The following is a 23,371-nucleotide window of genomic DNA, read 5'->3' on the forward strand; positions in this document are numbered from 1 at the left end:
CCTGTGAGCTTTTTTTAAATACCTATTTTTTTAGATTGCACATATAAAGGAGTTATATGGCACTTTTCTTTCTCTATCTTATTTCACTTAGCATAACGACCTCTTTAGCTTTTTAAATCTAGGCTACTACTTTTTTTTTTTTTTTAAGATTTTATTTGTTTAGGGGTACCTGGGTGGCTCAGTGGGTTAAAGCCTTGGATGGCTCAGTGGGTTAAAGCCTTGTGATCTCTGTATGTCAAATAAATAAATAAAATCTTAACAAAAAAAAGATTTTATTTGTCTATTTGAGAGAGAGAGCACACAAATAGAAGAAGAGGCAAGCAGTCTCTGGGTTGAGCACAGAGCCCCACATGGGGCTCGATCCCAAGACCCTGGGATCATGACCTGAGCCAAAGGTAGATGCTTAGCCAACTGAGTCACCCATGCACTCCTAAATCTAAGCTACTATTAAGTGTTTTCTTACTTGGAGCATTCTGTTCTATATTCTACATTTTAAATTTTATCTTTAAATTATATCCAGTGATTATTTTAGTGTTAAGTAGGTACTTAAAGTAAATAAATTTTGTTTGTTGTTTTCTTGGACAATGCAATACAGTATCTAGCTCTTTAACATATCAGTGTAGTAAATTTGCCATCTCTGTCTTTAGTGCTAGGGAAACATTCACTATATATTGAAAACGTCCTTCCAGATTGATGGGAACATTGACTGCTTAGGTGTGCCTCTTCCACCACTGATGGAACTTCCTTGCTATAACAGTTCTGTACTTAGCTACCATATCCACAAGGATATCATTTGGAAAACTTATTGTATGGATATTTTTGGAGTTAACATGTAATGTGAATATGACATCCCCTTAATTTGCTATTAAGCCTACAAAGAACTTCCTCTGTGACATTAGTGTTATCTCTGAACATTTATTTTTAAGTGTTTATAATGATTTGTTTAATACTTTCCTTTATGAGACTCCGCAAGAAGTTTTACCCATCTATAATTTCTGAAATCCCCTATTTCCCTCTGCTTTTTAGAAATTTGTGTCTCCATGTTTTGTCCCCTTTATCAGTGTTAGTGACCCAACAATGATTTTTATGTCCACAATGGTATATCCTTTTAAAATCTGTGATATAATGACTTAAAAACAAAAATACTTAAATTCATTGGATAACTCTCTATTGTCAGTTCTAACTTATCTTGGGCTTACATTTCTTCTTAATCATTTCTGCCCATTACATATTGAAGATAGTTCTTTTTCATTAAGAAGATAGAAGGGCCCCTGGTGGCTCAGTTGGTTAAACATCCAACTCTTGATTTGGGCTCAGGTCATGATCTCAGGGTTGAGAGACTGAACCCCACATTGGGCTCCGCACTGGGCATGGAACCTGTTTAAGATTATCCCTCTCCTCTCTGATTTGCCCCCCACCAAAGAATATAGAAATGTGGTTTTTTAAAAATCCCTGTTATTTGTTTTGATATTATTGCCGTCTATCTTGTATATAACATGACATAATTCAACATAACTTTTCTTCCTGCTGTGAGCAATGATACATGGTCTTAATCTTCTGGACACAGCTATTTCAATTCAGATCCTGTCTTAAATTCCTATGTATTTCCATAGTATGTAGTCTAATGGCATAAAGCAGAAATATTAAAAATATTTTAATATTAAAAATTAAATTAAATTTAAAGTTAAAAATATTAAACTTATGAGAAAGCTCTCTAAGGAGCCTCACTGTACTTATAAAGTTTCTTTTTTTTTTTTAATCTTCTTTGAGACTGTTAGAGTTTTGTCTTTAATTTCTTGATAGTTTGGGGCTACTCTTGCTTTAGAATTTCTGTGTACGCTATCATTCCTATCTCTTTTCAAATTCATTTGAAATTTGTTTTTTTCAGTATTTTAGGTGATATGTGTTGTATTTTTTCCAGAATGTTCTTTTTGACTTAGAGTCACATTCCAGCATGACAAAGTGTCACACTTTCCAGTTGTCCATCATTTATCCTTTCTTATTTGTCAGAATTCACTATAATCAACTAGCTCCCAGTATTGCTACATTAAACTTTCGGGAGAAGGACTTGTTAGTGAGAAAGTCTCATGGACTGTGGGCTTTGCTCTTTGTAGAACGCACCTGTTGGCTGATGCCTGATTAGTTGATGGACTCCATGACTACTATTATGCTTTCACGTTTTGTCTCTGTGTCCTTTTCCTTTAAAAAGAGAGAAGGGAGCAGTCTGAATTCTATTAATTACTTAGAAAGACTTTTTAAAGTCAGGGGGGAAATGCAGTCAGTCCCATGATAGAGTTACTGAAGTAAGTCTTGTTCTTTCCCACATCTCAGGGGCATAATCAACCCATTTCCTGCTTCAAAAGGAATCAGAACTAATCCACTGCAGTGTCTTCACATCGCTGAAGGGCACACAAAAGCTGTGCTCTGTGTGGATTCTACTGATGATCTTCTCTTCACTGGATCAAAAGGTGCCAGTAACTGCTTCATGTGGATAGTTAGCAGATTTTTAAAAAGATGATTACATTTTTAACAGGCTTTAAAAAAAACAGTCAAACTGCTTAAGACCCATAAGAACCTGATAGATAATCTGGTTCACCTCCTGAATTATATAAAATCATGACATAGTTGGGAAGAAAGTAAGACCTCTGTTGATGTTATATGAATAAAATGTTGGGAGGATACATCTCCCTTCAGTAACTGAGTACTTAATGCATGCAGGGTGCTAAACTTAGAAATCCAGGTCATATAAAAATTGACAAAGGTCATTACAATGTACACCGTGGGTAAAGAGAATCAGATATAGCAACCACCATTTCTTGAGCACTTAACTATATGTCAGAGACTATGCTAAACACTATCCAGATTACATCTCATTTAATTCTTACGGTAACCCTAGGGAAATGCATGTCACATCTTAATTTTACAGATAAAGAAACTGAGGATTCGAGAAATGAAATAATTTTCCCAGGTAAACTTAGTAGTAAGTGGAAGAACCATGATTGGAAACCCATGTCTACTCATCTCCAAACCTGTGGTCTTAACCCTTTTGGTATAATTGCAGGCAACTAGAGATCAACTGTAAATACTTGAAGAATTAAGGACTAAGAGTTTTGGGGTTTCAGAAAAATGAGCTGTTATGCCAGCCTGTGAGAAATAAGCAGGGCTTTCCCATGGAGATATTTAGGATGAATCTTATAGGATGGTTTGGATAGTGACAGGTATTGACTGACAACCAAGATAATGGAACAACATAAGCAGAGACATAGAGCTTAAAGTGGGGTATGTTTGGAAACTAAATCCAATTGGATTGAAAAGTAGAATGCTGTTGACCTTCAACAGCATGGGGGTTAGGAGTGTGGACCCCTGCATAGTCGAAAATCTGTATATAGGGGCGCCTGAGTAGCTTAGTTGGTTAAGCCTCTGCCTTCAGCTCAGGTCATGATCCCAGGGTTGTGGGATCAAGCCCCATATCTGACTCTCTGTTCAGCAGGAGCCTGCTTCTCCCTTTCCCTGTCACTCCCCTTGCTTGTACTCTGTCAAATAAATAAAATCTTAAAAAAAGAAAATCTGCATATAATTTTTGACTTCCCCAAAGCTGAACTAGAAATAGCTTTCCTGACAAAGTGAACTATTAATAGCCTTACCAATAATATAGTCCATTAACACATATCATATATGTTATAAGTATTACATACTGTGTTCTTATAATAAAGTAAGCTGGAGAAAAAATATTACTAAGAAAATCATAAGGAAGAAAAGTACATTTTTAGTACTGTACGACTGTACTATATCAAAAAATTTGCATATAAGTAGACCCATCCAAACCCATGTTGTTCAAGGGTCAACTGTATTTTTAGGATAAGTGAAGGGCAGTAGAGCTAGAAAGGTAGAAAGATAGCATGTACAGAAATTTGGGGAGCTAGTGAAAGTTTTTTAGCATTGAGGGACATTAAAGGACTTGGTTTAATCAAGGAGCATTTATTGCTCATTGTATATAATGGAATATAACAGTCTAGCTAGAATATATGAATTGTGAATGACAAGCCATCCAATATCCAATTAAAGAATCTACACTGTGAAAATGTACTTTTTAAATTCAAATTACATTTATCTCCAGGATAGTTATGTATTTGACATGTCAAAAAAAACCCAAATAATTAGTTTATAATTATTATTATTTTTTTAATATTTTATTTATTTATTTGACGGACAGAGATCACAAGTAGGCAGAGAGGCAGGCGGAGAGAGAAGGAAGCAGGCTCCCTGCTAAGCAGAGAACCCGATGTGGGGCTCGATCCCAGGACCCTGGGATCATGACCTGAGCCGAAGGCAGAGGCTTTAACCCACTGAGCCACCCAGGCGCCCCTATAATTATGTTTTGTGCTCAAAAATAAACTCCATCAATCAGTGACACTGGAAAAGAAAAGGGTAAGTGTGGAGTGCTTTGAGGAGATAGGAGTAATCAAAGCAGAATATTTCGAAGAGGCTGATTTGGGAATGCCATTTTAAATCTAGAGGCAATTTGAGGCAAGATTCTTGTGATACAGCTATTATAAAATTTTATATCATTTTTTAAAAATACCACATTATACATATACCAGCCCTGGCTTTCATTCAATCATTTATATGTACTTTGCCCTTGAACCTGAAGCAGAGGGTCAAGGGTGGAGGTAGGATGTCTGTTCCAGGTTAGTGGAATAATTACTTTTTTCTTATTTCATTTCATTTTCATAGGAGAAAAACTGTTTACATAATTTTTATTGTTAAGAGAACCTAATGTAGTTCATATTGACAGTATTTTTCTTTTCTTGTTTGTTGTAGATCGTACTTGTAAAGTATGGAATCTGGTGACTGGGCAGGAGATAATGTCATTGGGGGGTCATCCCAACAACGTTGTGTCTGTAAAATACTGTAATTATACAAGTTTGGTCTTCACTGTGTCCACATCTTATATTAAGGTGTGGGATATCAGAGATTCGGCAAAGTGCATTCGAACGCTGACGTAAGTAATTTAAAGACAAATAGCATAAGGGACAAATAGTTCATATGTACAACATATATGAAAAGTTAGGACTGTGAATGTACTTTTATTTGTTTATACCTGTCTGCTTCCAAAAGGAGGATGTTAAAGTAAGAATGTAGATAATATAAGGGGGAGAAACTATTGAGAAAATATAAGAGCCTGGTAGAAATGTAAGGAAGAGGAAAGATGGGGGAAGAGTAGGAGACCTTGATCTATCTGGTCCCTTGAATTTAGCTAGGTATCTATCAAATCATTCTGAACACCTGTGAATTCAACCTGAGATCTAAGAAAAGAATTGCAGCAATTCTACAAATAGAAAAGCAACCACTTTTTGCAAGGTAGGAGGGTGGAGAAGTGAATCTGAGGGGAAATATCAGAAGATAAACCACAGTGAGCCTCCATAAACCAGCTACAGGGCACACAAAGTCAGAATATTTAGAAGTCTGCTTCCCTGAGTGATGTCCTAGCCCAAAAGATGCTCAGGTGGTGAAGTTGGGCAGAAGCCTATGTGGGGGGCGCCTGGGTGGCTCAGTGGGTTAAGCCGCTGCCTTCGGCTCAGGTCATGATCTCGGGGTCCTGGGATCGAGTCCCGCATCGGGCTCTCTGCTCGGCAGGGAGCCTGCTTCCTCCTCTCTCTCTGCCTGCCTCTCTGTCTACTTGTGATTTCTGTCTGTCAAATAAATAAATAAAATCTTTAAAAAAAAAAAAAAAAAAAAGAATCCTATGTGGGACAGTGTGGTCTCAGGATCCCTGGGGTCAGAAAGAGTGAGGGTGCCTGAGTTGGCAGAATTTCCATGCACTGCGGCAGAGAAGCTAGCAACAGTGGGGAAGCCCAGGAGCAGGCTTTCCACTGAGTTTGCCATAAACTGTGAACCACAGCACAATCGAGTGACCACTCTTCTAGAAGGGGCCCTGCAAGTGGCAGAAACTGAGTGATCCTCCTTTTTCCCCTAGCTTCGGGGACTGGAGATCAGGGTCCTGCCATTTTTATTTTCATCTGCTAAACTGGTACAGAAAGCTGTCAGAGAACAAAAGGCACATAGAGCAGCCTGAAGCAGATTACACTGAGCCCAGACCCCTGGCCAGGGTGGTGCAAGTCTGCCCAGGCAAAGACACCTGAGAAGCAATGCAGCAGGCCCCTCCCCCAGAAGACCAGCAGGGACAACAGGCTAAAAACAAGTTTATGGATCACACAGAACTGGAAAACTCTAGTACTAGGGGAAAATAGTATGTAGAATTTGAGATCTTTGAACTTGGCCACAACAAATTTTTGCAAGACTCATCTCTAAAGACAAGGGAATCAAAAGCAAAAATGAACTATTGGGACTTCGACAAGATAAAAAGCTTCTGCACAGCAAAGGAAATAGTCAACAAAAAAAAGTCAGCCTACAGAATGAAAGAAGATATTTGCAAATGACATACCAGATAAAGGCTAGTATCTAAGATCTGTAAAGAACTTACCAAACTCAACACCCCAAAAACCAATAATCCAGTGAAGAAATGGCCAGAAGACATGAACAAACATTTCTGTAAAGAAGATATACAAATGGCCAACAAACACAGGAAAAATTGATCAACATCACTTGGCATTAGGGAAATACTAGTCAAAACCACAATAAGATACTACCTCACACCAGTCAGAAAGGCTATAATTAACAAATCAGGAAACAACGAATGTTGGTGAGGATGCAAAAAAAGGGGAACCCTCCTTTACTGTCGGTGGGAATGCAAGCTAGTGCAGCCACTCTGGAAGACAGTATGGAGGTTCCTCAAGAAGTTAAAAATAGAACTATCCTATGACCCAGCAATTGTACTACTGGGTATTTACCCTAATGATACAAATGTAATGATCTGAAGGGGCACATACACTCCAGTGTTTATAGCAGCAATGTCCACAGTAGCCAAGCTATGGAAAGAATTGAGATGTCCATTGACACATGAATGGATAAAGAAGATGTGGTCCATGTATACGATGCAATATTGCTCAGCCATCAGAAAGGTTGAATACTTACCATTTACATCGAAATGGGTGGAACTAGATAGTATTATGCTGAGCAAAATAGGTCAGTCAAAGAAAGACAGTTATATGGTTTCACTCATGTGGAATATAAGATATAAGAAACAGTGCAGAGGATCATAGAGGAAGGGAGGGCCAACTGAATGCGAAGTAATAGGGAGACAAACCATGAGAGACTCTTAACTGTAGGAAATAAACTGAGGGTTGCTGGAGGCAGGGGGTGGGGGGAGAGATGGGATAATTGGGTGACGGGCATTAAGGAGGGCATGTGATGTGATGAACACTGGGTGTTGAATGCAACTGATGAATTATTGACCTCTACATCTAAAACTAATAATGTAACATATGTTGGCTAATTGAATTTAAATAAAAAAGAGAGCCTGGTATTAAGTAGGAAAGAATGAATTATATTTGGTCTGTGACTAAGTGTACATTTCATATTTCCTCCCTCCTAAGTACTAAGGTATTACATATTCATAGTATTTATTCCTTGATGTAGTTAAATGATTTATATTTCTTGTTTCAAATGAATACCAGTCCTTGGAAAAATGGCTAATATCACCATAGTAGACAGTTAAGAAGTACGTGTAGCCTTTAATTAGCAGGTATTGAATAATTGAGAGTTTTTGTTTGTTTGTTTTAGGACCTACTGCTTTTGTGTGAACACCAGTTTCATAACTGTGGGTTAGGTTGGACAATTGGAGGATGAGTTGGTCTTCTGTGTTATCATATATGTCTTTTAAATATAGAGCAAATAATGATTCTTCTTGCTATAAGATGGATAAACTGTTTTACATAATTAAAACAGGTGAACTCTTGTTCTAAGTAAGCAAAGGGAACATAGGAAAGATTATGTTTTATAATTCATAGAGTAAGGATTATTAACATAAGTCCTAGTTTGTATTTTGAGAACTACTCATTATTTACTGTACTGAATACAAGTCTCTTAATGGAAATTTTATAGAAAAAGGAACACTGTATCTTAAAAATCTGCCAGTCCAGCTGACTCACTGAAGTCAAATTTAAAATAATTAATTATAACTTGATATTTTGGATGTTAACTGAGAAAATGTTTCAAATTTTAAGAATGTATTTATCACTTAGAATTTATTCGAGGAAATAGAAATAAGTTATGTTTAAGTCTCTAACACATAGTAAATACTCCATGTATGACTGAGTTAGAGTAAACTAAAACTGAAAATGCCTTGAAAAATCCTCAGTGTCTTTAATTCAAAAGGCAATTCTTATGGACAAAAAGGGGTATTGGAAGGCCTGGCTCCTCAGGGGGCTTCTGGAAGCTGCAGAAAAAAGAATTACCTTTGTAGCACTCTATCATTTGTTGAGTTGTTTTTTTTTTTTTTTTTTTTTTTTAAGTGTTTGACATTTAATCTTTTTTGAATGATGTTCTGATCATCCCTAACTCAGGGCCTGGAATTCCTAGCATTATATGAGACTTACAAATTAAGAATTTTAAGCCACATCATCTTGTTTTAGTCATTCATTTATTCAGTTCCTCATTAAATGTGTTTATAAGTGCCAGATATGTGTGTGTGAGGTTCTGTGTTCCGTATGGTTGGCATAGTGACCAAAGGACACAGAGCTTGTTGTGCCTACAGCCAGTTTCCTAGGAATTCAAGGAACCCTAAGCTGAACTCTTGCCCAGAAATGTGACTTTTTCCCTTTGTTTTGTCTCTGTTAAGATCTTCAGGTCAAGTTACTCTTGGAGATGCCTGTTCTGCAAGTACCAGCCGGACAGTAGCTATTCCTTCTGGAGAAAACCAGATAAATCAAATTGCTCTAAACCCAACTGGCACTTTCCTCTATGCAGCTTCTGGAAATGCTGTCAGAATGTGGGATCTTAAAAGGTAGAATTTTTAAGGAAATGTATTTCTTATATATGGCAAATATAGTTTTCAGATATTAATAATACATTGGTGAATATGAAGTCTAATTCTTATAACCCCAGAAGTTAATATAAAATCATAGGCTTTTCTCTTTGGCCCAATACCCTTAAATATCTCTTCTGTCCTCATTAGCAAGCTCACAATTTTCCTTTCTTTTAATCTCCATTGATTAAAAAAAAAAAAAAAAAAGGATATGAGGGAAAATAGCCTTTCTTAATAATTGTCTACAATTTGTGTTCTTTACTAGGAAGAGATCAAGATTCTCATTCTAGTTCTACCAGGACCTTTGAAAGAGTTATTTTGGGGGCAGCATCACTTAAACATCTTGTATGTCAGAATTTTTAGTTTATAAATCTAATTTTAAAAATTTGGGCATAAATTCTTATAGGGTTTTTGTGAATATAAAATATATAGAAAAGATAAAGTATTAAGATCAAAATGGGTAAAAAAATAAGTTGAAATTTAAAGCATTACATCTCTGATTTTGTTTTTATTTGCCATGAAATATGGGCTTTTATCTTTCAGTTGAGTGTTTTTTTAGCTTCTTTTCTAGTTCTTAAAATTTTGGTAGTAAGGGAATATTTATTTATTAGTTAAGTATTTTTTCAACATCAATTCTGGGAGGGAGTGCACCAAGACCGTGGTGGGTGCTGGGAATAAAGACTGAGCAAGACAAATGTGGTATCTATTTTCTTAGGGCTCCTGTTGTAATGGAGGATAATGGTCACTAAACAGGCAATTACAGGATATTGAGTGACGGATATTTTGGAAACTGAAAATAACTAGTTATAACTTGTAACATTTTAACACATGACTGAGAAGGTTTAATAGAGAAAATATACAAGTAAATAGATGAGAGAGAAAGAGAAGAAACATAGTCCTGAGTACACCTCTTTAGAAATAGAATGTAGAAAATTGAACACAGTGCTTGTTTAAGAAAATGAGAAAACAGGTGAGTACTTGGTTCATTCCTGAAGATGTTAAAACTTGACTCATGGAGCACCATGGAGGAAGACCCTCAAAGTCCTGACATGAAGCAGAAAAGATACCAGCTTTTGAAAATATTTATACTTTGTATTTTTGCTGAAAAGTTAGCTCTTTTGAAACCTGCTTGATTTCAGCAACATGATTACATGTATATTTATTGTAACAAAGTAACTAAGAGAATAGTCTTCAAAAAACAAACATTCTACAAGTTAAATATATCTGTATATTCTAGCAGCTTGATTGAGGTTGGACTGTGAGACAAAGGTTCATTGTAACCCCCTGACAATTGTTGTCATACATTTTTTTACCAGTTAGCTATATATCCTGATCATTTTCAATCTTTATGATAACTGATGAAATAGACCGCCTACTTTCTGATACACATATACACATATTTGCATATGTAGGTGTATATATGAGTGTGTGTACATATGTATATTATGGGTGTACATACATGTGTATGTGTATATGTGAGAATATATGTGTTTTTTATAAAGTAATCCTTTTCCATGTTATTATTGATTGTATAGTTAACATAAGTGATAACAGTTGTTGTAATCAAATTCCAAATTGGACCTCGGTCATATATTTATAACATATTTGGACATTTAAGAGATTAAGGTTTACCTAGACTGGGTTGGATTTAAAATTAGTCTTTAGCAAGTTTCACTGCATTTTTGTTTACTGTCTGAATGACATTAGTCACTTTGGACTAACCTATTTAGGACTCCTCACACTTCAATTATAGAATAGGTTAGTTTGTCATTTTTGGACTCTGAATTTAAGGAGAGTTGCAAAGAGGTGGAGCTAAAGTAAAAAAGAAAATTAGTGAACAGTTTCATCAAAGAATATAGGTTATTTATGTGGAGGCTTAGCCTCAGCACATTAAGAAATATTTTCAAACAGAATTATTTTCTTTCTTTTTAAAGGTTTCAGTCTACAGGAAAGTTAACAGGACACCTAGGCCCTGTTATGTGCCTTACCGTAGATCAGATTTCTAACGGACAAGATCTAATCGTCACTGGCTCCAAGGATCATTACATCAAAGTGTGTATGACAGAGTTGAAGTATATCCTCTTATTAAGTAATAGATTTGAAGTATTCAGATGCACCTGGAACCCTTTTCTTTTAATCAGTTTTCTTTTTTTCCATTTCTATCCTTTACTTTTTCTTGGTGATCTTTTCCTCACTCATAGTTTCTGATTTTATTGTTTTATTATTCAATCATGTATTCTCATTTTTCATAGAAGATAGGGAGGGATTTTAAAGATCTTTGTCTCAGTCATCCAACTAATACATAAGTCTCACTGTCACCGTCTTTTATAACTGATTTTATTATGGTCTTTGGATCTTATGAAATTAGTAGATAAGGGAAGATGCACAGTTGGTTCTGGAAATGTTAAATTTGACATACTAAGTAGTAGAAGTCATCCTCATGCATGCGAGTAGGCCATTTGAAAGGCAAGTCTAGAGCTCAGTGTAAGTTATGACTAGAAATGCAGGTTTGGGAGCCATTCGATTAGAAGCAGACGGTCAAGGGGTTAGAATAGCTGACATGGCCAAGGGAGAGAGAGGTTGCCAGGACTCAGCCTTGGGAATTCCTGTAAGAACCATTTAGGAATAAAAAGAGGACACAGTAACAGAGATAGGAAGAGAATAAATACTCTTTATAGAATCTGAGATTAAGAGATGAAAAATGGGTTGGCTACATAAAAACATAATGGTTAAAGGAAAAGGATTTTGTATTTGGTAGACTTGGGGTATGCCTGTCTGCTTAGGAAGCAGGCCCAGGTGGAGAGGGAAAGTGTGAAGAGGGAAGTGGTGGTAATTGATGAAAGTGGTTAGAACAGTTAGAACCACATCAGTGATGTGAACCTTTCGGGAAGCAGTAAGCACACTTTAGCATTCAAAAAGAAAGGAAGGGTAAGAGAATGTTTGAAGGTAAAAGGAAACTTTTGGAATGGAGGGAAGAGTCCAAAAAGTTTATTTTTGATCATGCTAACCTTTCCAAGAAATCATAAGGTCACCCACTAAAAGAGATGAGGGCAACTGAGGGGGGTGGGAAGTTTTTGTTTGTTTGTTTTTAAGATTTTTATTTATTTGACAGAGAGAGAGATCGCAAGTAGGCAGAGAGGCAGACAGAGTGTGTGTGTGTCGGGGGGGGGAACAGGCTTGCCATTGAGCAGAGAGCCCGATGCGGGGCTCGATCCCAGGACTCTGAGACCACGACCCAGAGGCCCAACCCACTGAGCCACCCAAGCACCTGGGTGGGAGGTTTTGAATAGCAACTTGGGGAAATTTGAGATGACCACTGGGATTTCAGAGCTAGCTAACAGTGTTTAAATAATAGTTGTATCATTTTTGTGACTTTCAAGTGGATTGATTCATAGTATTTGTATTACTGAGCAGATATCATTTGTACACTCAGACGTGAAAAAATTGGTTGCCCTTCTTAAAAGCCTACAGACCCATAAGTATGTGACAAGTAAGCAAAAGTAATGTGAATATAGGACCCGGGTTCATCCTGAGCCATTCGTACCAGATTAATTAATTTAGTAAAATATTGTAACAAAACAAGTCACATTTGGTTAATATACATGTGTATGTGTTTCTGATATGAAACATATAGGTGTGTATTTTTAAGTTAAATAGGATGTCTGCTTTCTCTCTGTTTCTTTTTTAGATGTTTGATGTAACTGAAGGGGCTCTGGGAACTGTGAGTCCCACCCACAATTTTGAGCCCCCTCATTATGATGGCATTGAAGCACTGACCATACAAGGGGATAACCTATTTAGTGGGTCCAGAGATAATGGAATCAAGAAATGGGACCTAGCTCAAAAAGACCTTCTACAGGTAATGCAAAACCTTTCACAGGATGGAGTGGGTACTTCAAAGCCACCAGTAGTCTATGTAAGAACCTGAAGAACCCCTTAAAGAGTGTTTCGTCTTCAGTCACCAGAGTTACTAATTATGAGAAAGGCAACATTCAATATTTAATAATACCTTCTAGATAAAAATAGATGAAAACAAAATGAACAAGTTAATAGAACACACTTGGCAATAGATGCATTTATTGTATTCAGAATCTTTTATATACATTCCTGGCTGTGACTTTTATACTATTCATTTAAATATATTTACACTCAAGTATCATCATATAGTTTGAGCTTATAATTACTGTTCACTCATTATGAAGTATATGTTAGCTCTAGTCTTCTCCAAAAAGCCTCAAACCTCCATGTTTTCTATCAAAGGTTGAAAGCAGGGATTTTATGAGGCATTCTTTATAGTTTACATACCAGGTTATACTTTTCAAACTGTTGATTTAAATTCATTTTGGATAAAGGCGAGATAGTTAACTCCCAAGGAGAGAATGTGATGTGAAAAATTCTGTATGCTTTCTGCATCTTTTAGATCTGTAAGATTTTTAACATTATAGGTCTCTAATATTGATAACTCTGATAATAACTGAGGCAAATTGGAAGCAAACTGCAGGTTTATTTCTTTAAATTGCTAGGAATGATTGCATAGAAAATAATCTTTATAGTTTCCAGGCCATTCAGTGTTCCAGTTATTGTTTTGTCGACAAAAATGTTCTGTAACTTACTTTGGTGTGAAAATGTCATTTTGGAAGGCTCCTCTTAAGCTGCTGATTTCTTATTTTCTCTCAGCAAGTTCCAAATGCACATAAGGATTGGGTCTGTGCCCTAGGAGTGGTACCAGGGCACCCGGTTCTGCTCAGTGGCTGCAGAGGGGGCATTCTGAAGCTTTGGAACGTGGATACTTTTGTGCCAGTTGGAGAAATGAAGGGTCATGATAGTCCTATCAATGCCATATGTGTTAATTCCACCCACATTTTTACTGCAGCCGAGTAAGTTTTTCCATGTGATTTTTCTCTGTATTGGTTGTTTGTGTTCAGATTTAATAAATATTATAAGTTCTAAATGTCTGGAAACATAGAATATATAAAACCCTTCTTTTATTACAGTCATTCTATTTATGATCTCTTATTTATATTTTCTGTTGTACACTTTGAGCACTGAGTTTAATCCCCAGAATACATGAGACTAGTGTTACTTCTGTATTAGCGCTCTGCTTATCCTAGAAACTCTGCAGCCAGATCTTCCCCTGGTGATTCTAATTAAAAAAAATAAATAAATAAATAAAAATAAAAAAAATATATATATATATATATATGTAATTTTTAAAGGGTTTCTTTCCAGAAAGACTGAACTTGCCATTCTTTACACTTAGAATAAATCATATTAAAAAAATCTCTTTGTTCCTTTTCTACCTCTCTGTAAAGTACAGTTGACATCTGGACCATGCATGCTTAGGGGCACTGACCCTTGAATAGTCAAAAACCAGATATAAATTTGACTCCCCCCAAATTAAACTGCTAATAGCTTACTGTTGACTGGAAGCCTTACTGGTAATACACTTAGTCAATTAGCACATATTTTGTATGTTATATGTTTTATATCCTATTTTCTTATAATAAGGGAATCTAGAGGAAAGAAAATGTTATTAAGAAAATCATAAGGAAGAGAAAATACATTTACAGTGCTGTGCTGTTTATTGAAAAAATCCATGGGAAAGTGGACCCTCGTAGTTCAAACCCATGTTGTTCAAGGGTCAGCTGTATAAGTACTTAACAATAATAATATCTGCTGCTTCTTTTAGGGAGGCTGGATTGATGGATTCATTTGCTTATTTTTTCATTCACGATGCGTCTCCAATATGTCAGGCACCGTTCCAGACTCTTGGGATGAGCTGTGAACAAAATAGATCAGGCCCCTCCACCCCCGTTTCATTCTAAGGAAAAGGAAAAAAAAATAAGTAAAATAGATTACATAGTGATAGGTGCTGTAGAATATGTGCTGCCGAAGCGAGCACATGATAGGTGCTGCAGAGAAAAAGAAAGCAGAGACCAGGGAAGAGACTATCATGGGGAGGAGGTCACACAGTAAGGTGGTTGATGGGGGCCTCACTGAAGAAGTGATGTTTAAGACGCTTGAAGGAAGTGAAGACATGTTGTGACCATAAAATGACACAATGTTTATATAAGTACGTTGGCAAGGAAAGGATATACACCCTAATGTGAGGTGTTAGTCTCATTCAAATAAAATATGTCTCATGAGAATCTATCTTGAAAATCTCCTTTTGTCATTTTTACATTTAATTTAATCAGAGCACATTCTTGATTCATCTATCCTAAATGCATGATTACCCTGACTTTATTTTGAAACCTCTGCTATATTTCTGTGATATCTCTTATTATTCGTGCTATTTTCATTGAATCCCTCTTTTCGCTGAGATTTATTTTCTTGTATCTCGTACTTTCTCTTTTCACTTAGATTTTTACTATTGCATACCTCAAAGCTGATTTATTTTTGTGTTTTTCTAAAGTGCTTACCTTTGGTGCTTCATTGATGTAATTTCCAAGATAATATTACTTTCTTAAGACTCACCACTTTTGTTTATTCTCTTGGAAACTTGCTGTGTCCTTGGTAATTTACTGGCAATAACTTAATACCCCTCAAAGCTGTGGAACACTCAATATAAGACTCAAAGTATTGAATCTCACTGAGATCTGGTGGGTGAATTATGATATTACTGTAACACCTCTCTACCACAGTGTAGTCTTATTTTTGAAGAACTGAACTTTTTCTCATTTTACCCATGGTGCACCAGATGCAAATGTATTTACTATGTAACTTAAAAATCAGGAAAATGGCCAATAAAATCAGAAGGCTATTTTCTTTTCTTTTCTTTTTTTAAAAGGTTTTATTCATTTATTTGACAGAGATCACAAGTAGGCAGAGAGACAGGCAGGGGTGGGGGGGGAGCAGGCTCCCCTCTGAGCAGAGAGCCCGATGTGGGGCTCAATCCCAGGACCCTGAGATCCTGACCTGAGCTGAAGGCAGAGGCTTAACCCACTGAGACACCCAGGTGCCCCAAGAAGGCTATTTTCAAACTAGTTCCACTTACTTATTTGTCATTTAGCACACTTGCATGGTGCTTATTTGCTTACTTGCAAATAAGCTTATTTGCTTATTCGCCAGGCGTTGTTCTAAGTGCTTTCCAGGCACTGTCTTCTCTTGTTAGAGTGTATAATCTACAATGGAGGAAGGTTTTGTTATTTGTTTGTTTGTTTGTTTGTTTTTAAATTGTCTTGACACCTGAATAGTGCCTGGAACACAGCAAGTTCTTGGTAGACATTTGTTGATTGGATGGTTGAATAAAGGAGTGGGTGGACGAGAGGTGGATGAATGAACATATCCCCTTGCTGTTATCAGTGTACATAACAGCATAACAGCGGGTTGGGGAGAAGATTACTACTTTTCCCCAGTTTTACTGAGATATAATTGACATATAGTATTGTGGAAGTTACAGATACACAGCATAATGATTTGACTTACATATATTGTGAAATGATTACCACAATAAGTTTAGTTAACATCTGTCATCTCATATAGATACAAAAAAAAGAAAAAAAGCTTTCTTGTTTGCTTGTGATAGGAGCTCTTAGGGACAACAGAGATTACTGGTTAGAGACTAAAAAGCCTAGATTCTAGACTCACCTCTGCCCTTTAGTATGTTACACTGGACACGTAACTAAACTCTATCCTTGAAATGGACTGTTTATTAGATAATGGACTGTTTATTAGATAATTGGAGAAAAGTAACACTCCCTTAAAGCTATGAGAGACACAGTAAGAAATATGATGGTTTGATAACTACTCCCCAGTACCCACATGCTGGGTGAACAAAAACAAGTTTTCTCAGAAACACTTTAAATCTTCGTGTTCCATTCTAGTGGAGTGTCAGTTCACTTCTCAGCAGCCCAGTGCTTTTCCTGGGGGCTTAGGCTGATTTCACCCCAGCATAACTCTTCCTGACTGTTGCCAGACTCACCAACTCCCTGGAACCCCTGCCCTGATCTTACCCTTCCCAGAAGCCTCACTATAACCTTACTGTGGGCTTTTGTGCCTGAAGATCTCTGATCGACAGTGTCTCTTGTGCTGTTCTTTGAAATAATGAGTGCAGATTCAGTGTAGTGATTAAGAGGTGGAGCCAAAGAACCGGACTGCCTAGGTTGAAATCTTGGTTCTATCACATATTTTGTGATATTGAGCAAGTCATTAACCTCTTTGGATCTCACTTTGCTCATCCATACAAAGGGAAAATAGCATTATCTATCTCTATGGTAGTTAGTGCCTGCCATATAGTAAGCCCTTGACAATATGAACTATTTTTAATATCATTATTAAGTGTATCTTTTTGATATATGTATATTATCTGTTTGATTAGATGTATATTTTTGCTTACATCTATTGAAGTCCTCTTCAGAAAATGTTTTCACAGTAAATAATGCTAAGAGCTATTTCTTTGTCTTTCTGCCTCTTTTCACATGTTTGTTTTTAATTTGTTTTGTAGTGATCGAACTGTGAGAATTTGGAAGGCCCGCAGTTTGCAAGATGGCCAGATTTCTGACCTAGGAGATCTGGGGGAAGATATTGCCATTAATTAATTAAACATGAATGAAGATAGTCATAAACAGAATACTGTGATAATAGTCTGTACGTTCGTTATGAAATGGTGCCCTGTATTTATTAAGCAAAATCTTATGAATGGGATTAACTGGAAAATATATCTGGATCCAACTGCTGAATATAAATGGTATTCTAATAAAATTGTGTACTAGCCTATGTGCTTAATTTTAATATCTGCCAATACGTATATATCCTTCAATTGGTATACTGCTTGATTCACTCTTTTATTGTGGCTGGATTTTCGTGCCTAGCTATAAAAAACACCTTAAAATTATTTGAATTAAAAGATACCTGCTTTTGTGAGAGTCAGAAAACACCTGGAATACAATGCAAGCCATTGGTAACTCATCGTATAGTCTGTTCAGATGATTTATATATTTAAACATATTGGGAATGTTAGTCAAATTGTGGTCCATTTGTCTGGTATTTATATCAGTCTATAGAAGCTTTCTAAATTCCAAAGTTCTTTTAATAGAATGGGAAAAAAATAAGATAGGAGAATATTATTGATGATTTTTCCTAAGGTGGAATTGACCTTCATCTATTAACAAAGTGTGTTAAACAGTTTATGTTAAATGTTGATGTTTACTTGTATTGACCAAAGTTTTACAGCTGTGCTATATTCTGTGCTCAGGACTAAAATGCTGTCAAACTGTTTTATTAGTGCTGTGCATACATTCTGTCATGGGAAACATTTTTGATGTCCTAACAGAAATATATTTTGATCTATTTTCCTATGGAGTTGTTTCTATTATCACCTCTTAATTTCATTTTTATTTAATAGTAGTATTTCCTTCCTTTTATCTAATTTTTTTATATGCTGCTAAATATATTTTAAATATACTATGTTTGCAAACCTTGGTAGTTATGATAAGAACTATATCATTTGCCGTGGGAAAAGCTATGTAAATAAGTAGATTGTAAAAAGAGAATGTCTTACATTGTAACTGTATGAATTTTTAACTGCTGTAGATTGGATTTTGCAAAAGGATGTATGATTTATCTGTCTGCTCAGAATATTAATTTGTAAATTCTGCAAGTTTAATTTTTATGTAGATTGTATAACATTTGAATATATTGTCTTGTGATTTTTTTCCCCTGAGTACATTTGCTTGTAAATGAAAGCTTAGCGACTGCTTCAATAAATGTGTTGCTCTCAATTGTTTTCATTCTCTTGTTGTTTTTCTAATTGTATGAAAATGACTAATGTTTGTTAAGCTTTATCTGTGTGTGATATAAGGAAAGTTTTTTTTTTTTGTTATCCAGCACTTCATATACATTCCCTTTTTTGCTCACTAGACATGAAATACTCTTGAGTAGTTTGAATCATAACCTAATCTTGATGAACCAAAGAAACTCACTTAGGGAATTAAATGAAACCTGTAATTTATGCATTTGCACATAGGTGGTAAAACAAAAATTATCCCTACAAATGTTAGGACAATAGAGACCTTGGTTACAGAAGAATAGAGGGGTGGTGATTGACAGATGTTGGGAGGTGGTGAGTTTAGAGTGTAGAGGGGGTGTGGCCATGCTTCTGGGTCCTAGTAATGAGGTTTTTGAATATAGATGAGATTCAGTGGGATGGGTCCAGAGCCAATGACCAAGAAAGAATTCTTGACTCATCTTTGGTGCAGAATAGTGGTTTATCAAAGCATGGGGACAGGACCCAGGGGCAGAAAGAGCTGTTGCCCCAGGGTTGTGAGGGGTGGCAGGTTTTGTAGGATGGAGTTGGGGGAGGTAAGGAAAAAAGGGAGGTTTCAAAAGAACTTTCATATGCTAAAGAGGACTTACAAGATACTGGATGCCTTGAGGCCTTGTCATTGTCAAGACCTTGTCATTTTCTCTAGCAAGGTTTTAACATTAAGATAGTTGGGAGATTCCTAAACAATGTCACAATATGTCCCACCCAGGAGTGGGGGTGGAGGAAGGTTGCAGGATGTTAGCTGTTATTATGTCCACAGCCAGCCTTCTGTTTCCTCATCACTAGGAATGTTCTAGTTCTCTACCTGGTCCTAAGTTCATAATTCCTCTTACTTTATGTATGCTTTATTTCACAATGAAATATGTATTTCTTAAATTTTAAAGAAGGGATTTTCCTGTAAAGAGGAATTTAGCTGTTTTTAATTTTGCCTCCTTTCCTGGAGGAAAATACTATGACAAGACCCGAGAGACTTTTTTTTTTTTTTTAAGATTTTGTTTATTTGACAGAGATCACAAGTAGACAGAGAGGCAGGCAGAGAGAGAGAGAGAGAGAGAGAGAGAGGGAAGCAGGCTCCTTGCTGAGCAGAGAGCCCGACTCGAGGCTTGATCCCAGGACCCTGAGATCATGACCTGAGCCGAAGCAGCAGCTTAACCCACTGAGCCAGCCAGGCGCCCCAGAGAGACATTTTTATGGCAATTTTGAATTTCAGTACTCCTGGAGTGTTTCTTTTCACAGGACTATTGCTCAGCCACTCATTTGATAATTAATTTATTTGATAAATGTTTCTTGAGCATGCCCAAGGCCAGGTACCAGGTACAAAAAAGGTAACAACCCTGAGTTTACACTTGCCCTCTGAGTGGAGAGAGAGAATAAATCCAGCACTTAGATTATGGATTGGTCAGTGCTCTGGAAAGATCTGGTTAGTGCTCTGGAAAGATCTGGGAGTCTTCACCCTCATTGGAAGCATCTGACCCAGACTGTGAATCCAATCAGAGGTCTGTTAACACCGTCCTGAGCTCTGCTTGCACAGAACACAAAGCCCAGTGTCTCTAACTTTTTAAAAGGCTGAAAGCTCAGCTAGAGCTGATCTGATGTAAATAATTCAAATGGGTATGTAAAAGAGGCAGTCCTCTTTAAAGACTTACATTTTAAAATATACAGTGGAAAAAAGACAGTCTCTTCAATAAATGGTGCTGGGAAAACTGGACAGCTATATGTAGAAGAATGGAACTCGACCATTCTCTTACATCGTACACAAAGATAAGCTCAAAATAGATAAAAGACATCAACGTGAGACAGGAATCCATCAGAATCCTAGAGGAGAACATAGGCAGTAATCTCTTTGATATCAGCCACAGCAACTTCTTTCAAGATATGTCTCCAAAGGCAAAGGAAACAAAAGCGCAAATAAACTTTTGAGACTTCATCAAAATCAAAAGCTTCTGCACAGCAAAGGACACAGTCAATAAAACAAAGAGGCAACCCATGGAATGGGAGAAGATATTTGCAAATGACAGTACAGACAAAAGATTGATATACACGATCTATAAAGAACTCCTCAAACTCAACACACACAAAACAGATAATCATGTCAAAAAATGGGCAGAAGATATGAACAGACACTTCTCCAATGAAGACATACAAATGGCTATCAGACACATGAAAAAATGTTCATCATCACTAGCCATCAGGGAGATTCAAATTAAAACCACATTGAGATATCACCTTACACAGTTAGAATGGCCAAAATTAGCAAGACAGGAAACAACATGTGTTGGAGGGGATGTGGAGAAAGGGGAACCCTCTTCTACTGTTGGTGGGAATGCAAGTTGGTGCAGCCTCTTTGGAGAACAGTTGGAGATTCCTCAAGAAATTAAAAATAGAACTTCCCTATGACCCTGCAATTGCACTCCTGGGTATTTACCCCAAAGATACAGATGTAGTGAAAAGAAGGGCCATCTGTACCCCAATGTTTATAGCAGCAATGGCCATGGTCGCCAGACTGTGGAAAGAACCAAGATGCCCTTCAACGGATGAATGGATAAGGAAGATGTGGTCCATATACACTGTGGAGTATTATGCCTCCATCAGAAAGGATGAATACCCAACTTTTGTAGCAACATGGACGGGACTGGAAGAGATAATGCTGAGTGAAATAAGCCAAGCAGAGAGAGTCAAGTATCATATGGTTTCACTTATCTGTGGAGCGTAACAAATAACATGGGGAGATGGAGAGGAGAAGGGAGTTGAGGGAAATTGGAAGAGAAGGTGAACCATGAGACAGTATGGACTCTGAAAAACAACCTGAGGGTTTTGAAGGGACAGGGGGTGGGAGGTTAGGGAAACCAGATGGTGGGTATTAGAGAGGGCACAGGTTGCATGGAGCACTGGGTGTGGTGCAAAAATAATGAAAACTGTTATACTGAAAATAAATAAAAAGTAAATAAATAAATAAAAATAAGTGCATAAAACTAATAATAATAATAATAATAAAAGATGCTGGGGGAAGTCACTGAGAGGACGTGACCTCCAGTTGACCAGGAGCTGGGTCCAGGCAATCCGGGCAATCCGGACACCCTGAGGGTGCTCACCAGCTCCCCAGCCCTAGGAATGAATGTATGTTCTGCCCATGATCTCATAGCGAGAGCTATTTTTCTGTTTCCAGGACGTACCATTGAGGGAGTAATGTGTTGTTGAGACTATCTATATGGTATTGGAGACCGAACCCAGTAAGGCCTCTGTGTAAACTTTAAAGGTTCTGGCAGGCAGGTTTGGAGATCTACTTGCCTCATGGCCCCAGGACAGAAGCCTCATAATAAATCCTCTTGGTTATTAAACAAACCTGCCACCAACCAACGTGGAGGGGCCTTCTTCTTCTGTCTCTCCTTGCTCTCCTTGTATGGAGGCTAGTTTGCCAACCAGTAAAAAAAAAAATACTGTTCATCTCTAAAGATCCCATCCAGAAAGGTTTACAGTGACTCCTTCTTTTTTTTTTTTTTTTTTTTTTTTCCTTAAGTGGGCTCCACACCCAGTGGAGCCCAATGTTGGGCATGAACTCACAACCGGAAGTCAACACCTGAGCTGGGATCAAGAGTCTGACGCTTAACTGGCTGAGCCTCAGGCACCCCAATCAGAACTCTTAAAACAGTTAAAATAGTGCTTCTAAAATTTAAAAATGTATTACTCCTCACTGTGTATTAAATATATGCTGTGTCCTCTGAGAATGATGTCTTCTGCTTTTGGAAGATGACATTTCTTCTTTCACATCCAAACCTTTGCATTTTACCTAAAGAGTAATGACAATGCTTTGCATATTAATTATGTCCACATTTGTTTATTTCCAAACTGATATGGAATCTTCTATAAAAACTTAAAGTCATTGTTCTGTGCTCTTTTAATTTTGTTTTGTAAAATTGTTTGTAATTTTGTTTTTGTAATTTTTCCTGAGCAGTGCTGTGCCTTACTTCAAAATCAGTTCAACTTCTCTTTTTAGCCTCAGAACAGGTTGTATTATTGCCAAGTTAGGATTTGATTTACCAGTTACTGCACGGATACTGATTACTGGGAGTTGGTATTTGCAAATCACAGATATAAAATGTACAGACTGCTCTCTATGAGCATCATGGTACAAATATGAGTCATCCCTCCTATTTTCTAACCATAATGAGATGCTAAACCAATTGTAAAATTGTTAGGTCCCCCCCAAAATGGGTCCGTGATTAAAGGAGTGAGACTGATATAAAGCAAAGGTCAAGCAAAGCTTTATTCTGCGCCAAGCATCAAGAATCAGACCGAACGTTCGGGGCCACACCTCTTACAGGAGAGGGCGACCTCTCTCTGTTTCACAGACTAGCTTTTATAGAACAAAGGCCATGTGGTTGGGCCTGGTCACACACAGGTGGCCAATGAAATTGTAACACACAGAGAAAGCTGCATAGGCATGTTAGGTCACAAATAAGTGACCTATTGAATTACAATTTACCCTATAGTAGACATTTGAACCAGCCTAACACTTTGGTCAGAATTGGCACCCAAAAGGTGCCCAAAGAGCGGGGCCCATACTCCTTGGTAGCTAGGAGACAGTATGTGCCCCCACTGATTGAATACCTCCACCTGGCCTGACCCACCCTTGTATTTGGTCTTTGGTCTTTGTTAGCTGGACTTGTTTTTTTTAATTT

The 23,371-nt window shown here is 37.1% G+C and overlaps 1 protein-coding gene across 8 annotated transcripts in view; it reads left to right on the forward strand.

The window, feature by feature from the left end:
• Window positions 1-18,648, forward strand: part of KIF21A (kinesin family member 21A) — a 151,199-nt gene extending 132,551 nt beyond the window's left edge. For all 8 annotated transcript variants that reach the window (XM_059185649.1, XM_059185652.1, XM_059185656.1 and 5 more), the window contains 7 exons: window positions 2,332-2,468; window positions 4,822-5,002; window positions 8,741-8,905; window positions 10,861-10,978; window positions 12,615-12,785; window positions 13,604-13,803; window positions 17,373-18,648. In XM_059185649.1, the coding sequence (XP_059041632.1) occupies window positions 2,332-2,468; window positions 4,822-5,002; window positions 8,741-8,905; window positions 10,861-10,978; window positions 12,615-12,785; window positions 13,604-13,803; window positions 17,373-17,466 (1,066 nt within the window). In that variant the 3' untranslated portion in view covers window positions 17,467-18,648. The remainder of the gene's footprint in view (window positions 1-2,331; window positions 2,469-4,821; window positions 5,003-8,740; window positions 8,906-10,860; window positions 10,979-12,614; window positions 12,786-13,603; window positions 13,804-17,372) is intronic.
• The last annotated feature ends 4,723 nt before the right edge of the window (window positions 18,649-23,371 follow it).

The sequence above is a fragment of the Mustela lutreola genome, chromosome 8 (genome assembly GCF_030435805.1).
Source record: "Mustela lutreola isolate mMusLut2 chromosome 8, mMusLut2.pri, whole genome shotgun sequence".
Taxonomy (NCBI): domain Eukaryota; kingdom Metazoa; phylum Chordata; class Mammalia; order Carnivora; family Mustelidae; genus Mustela; species Mustela lutreola.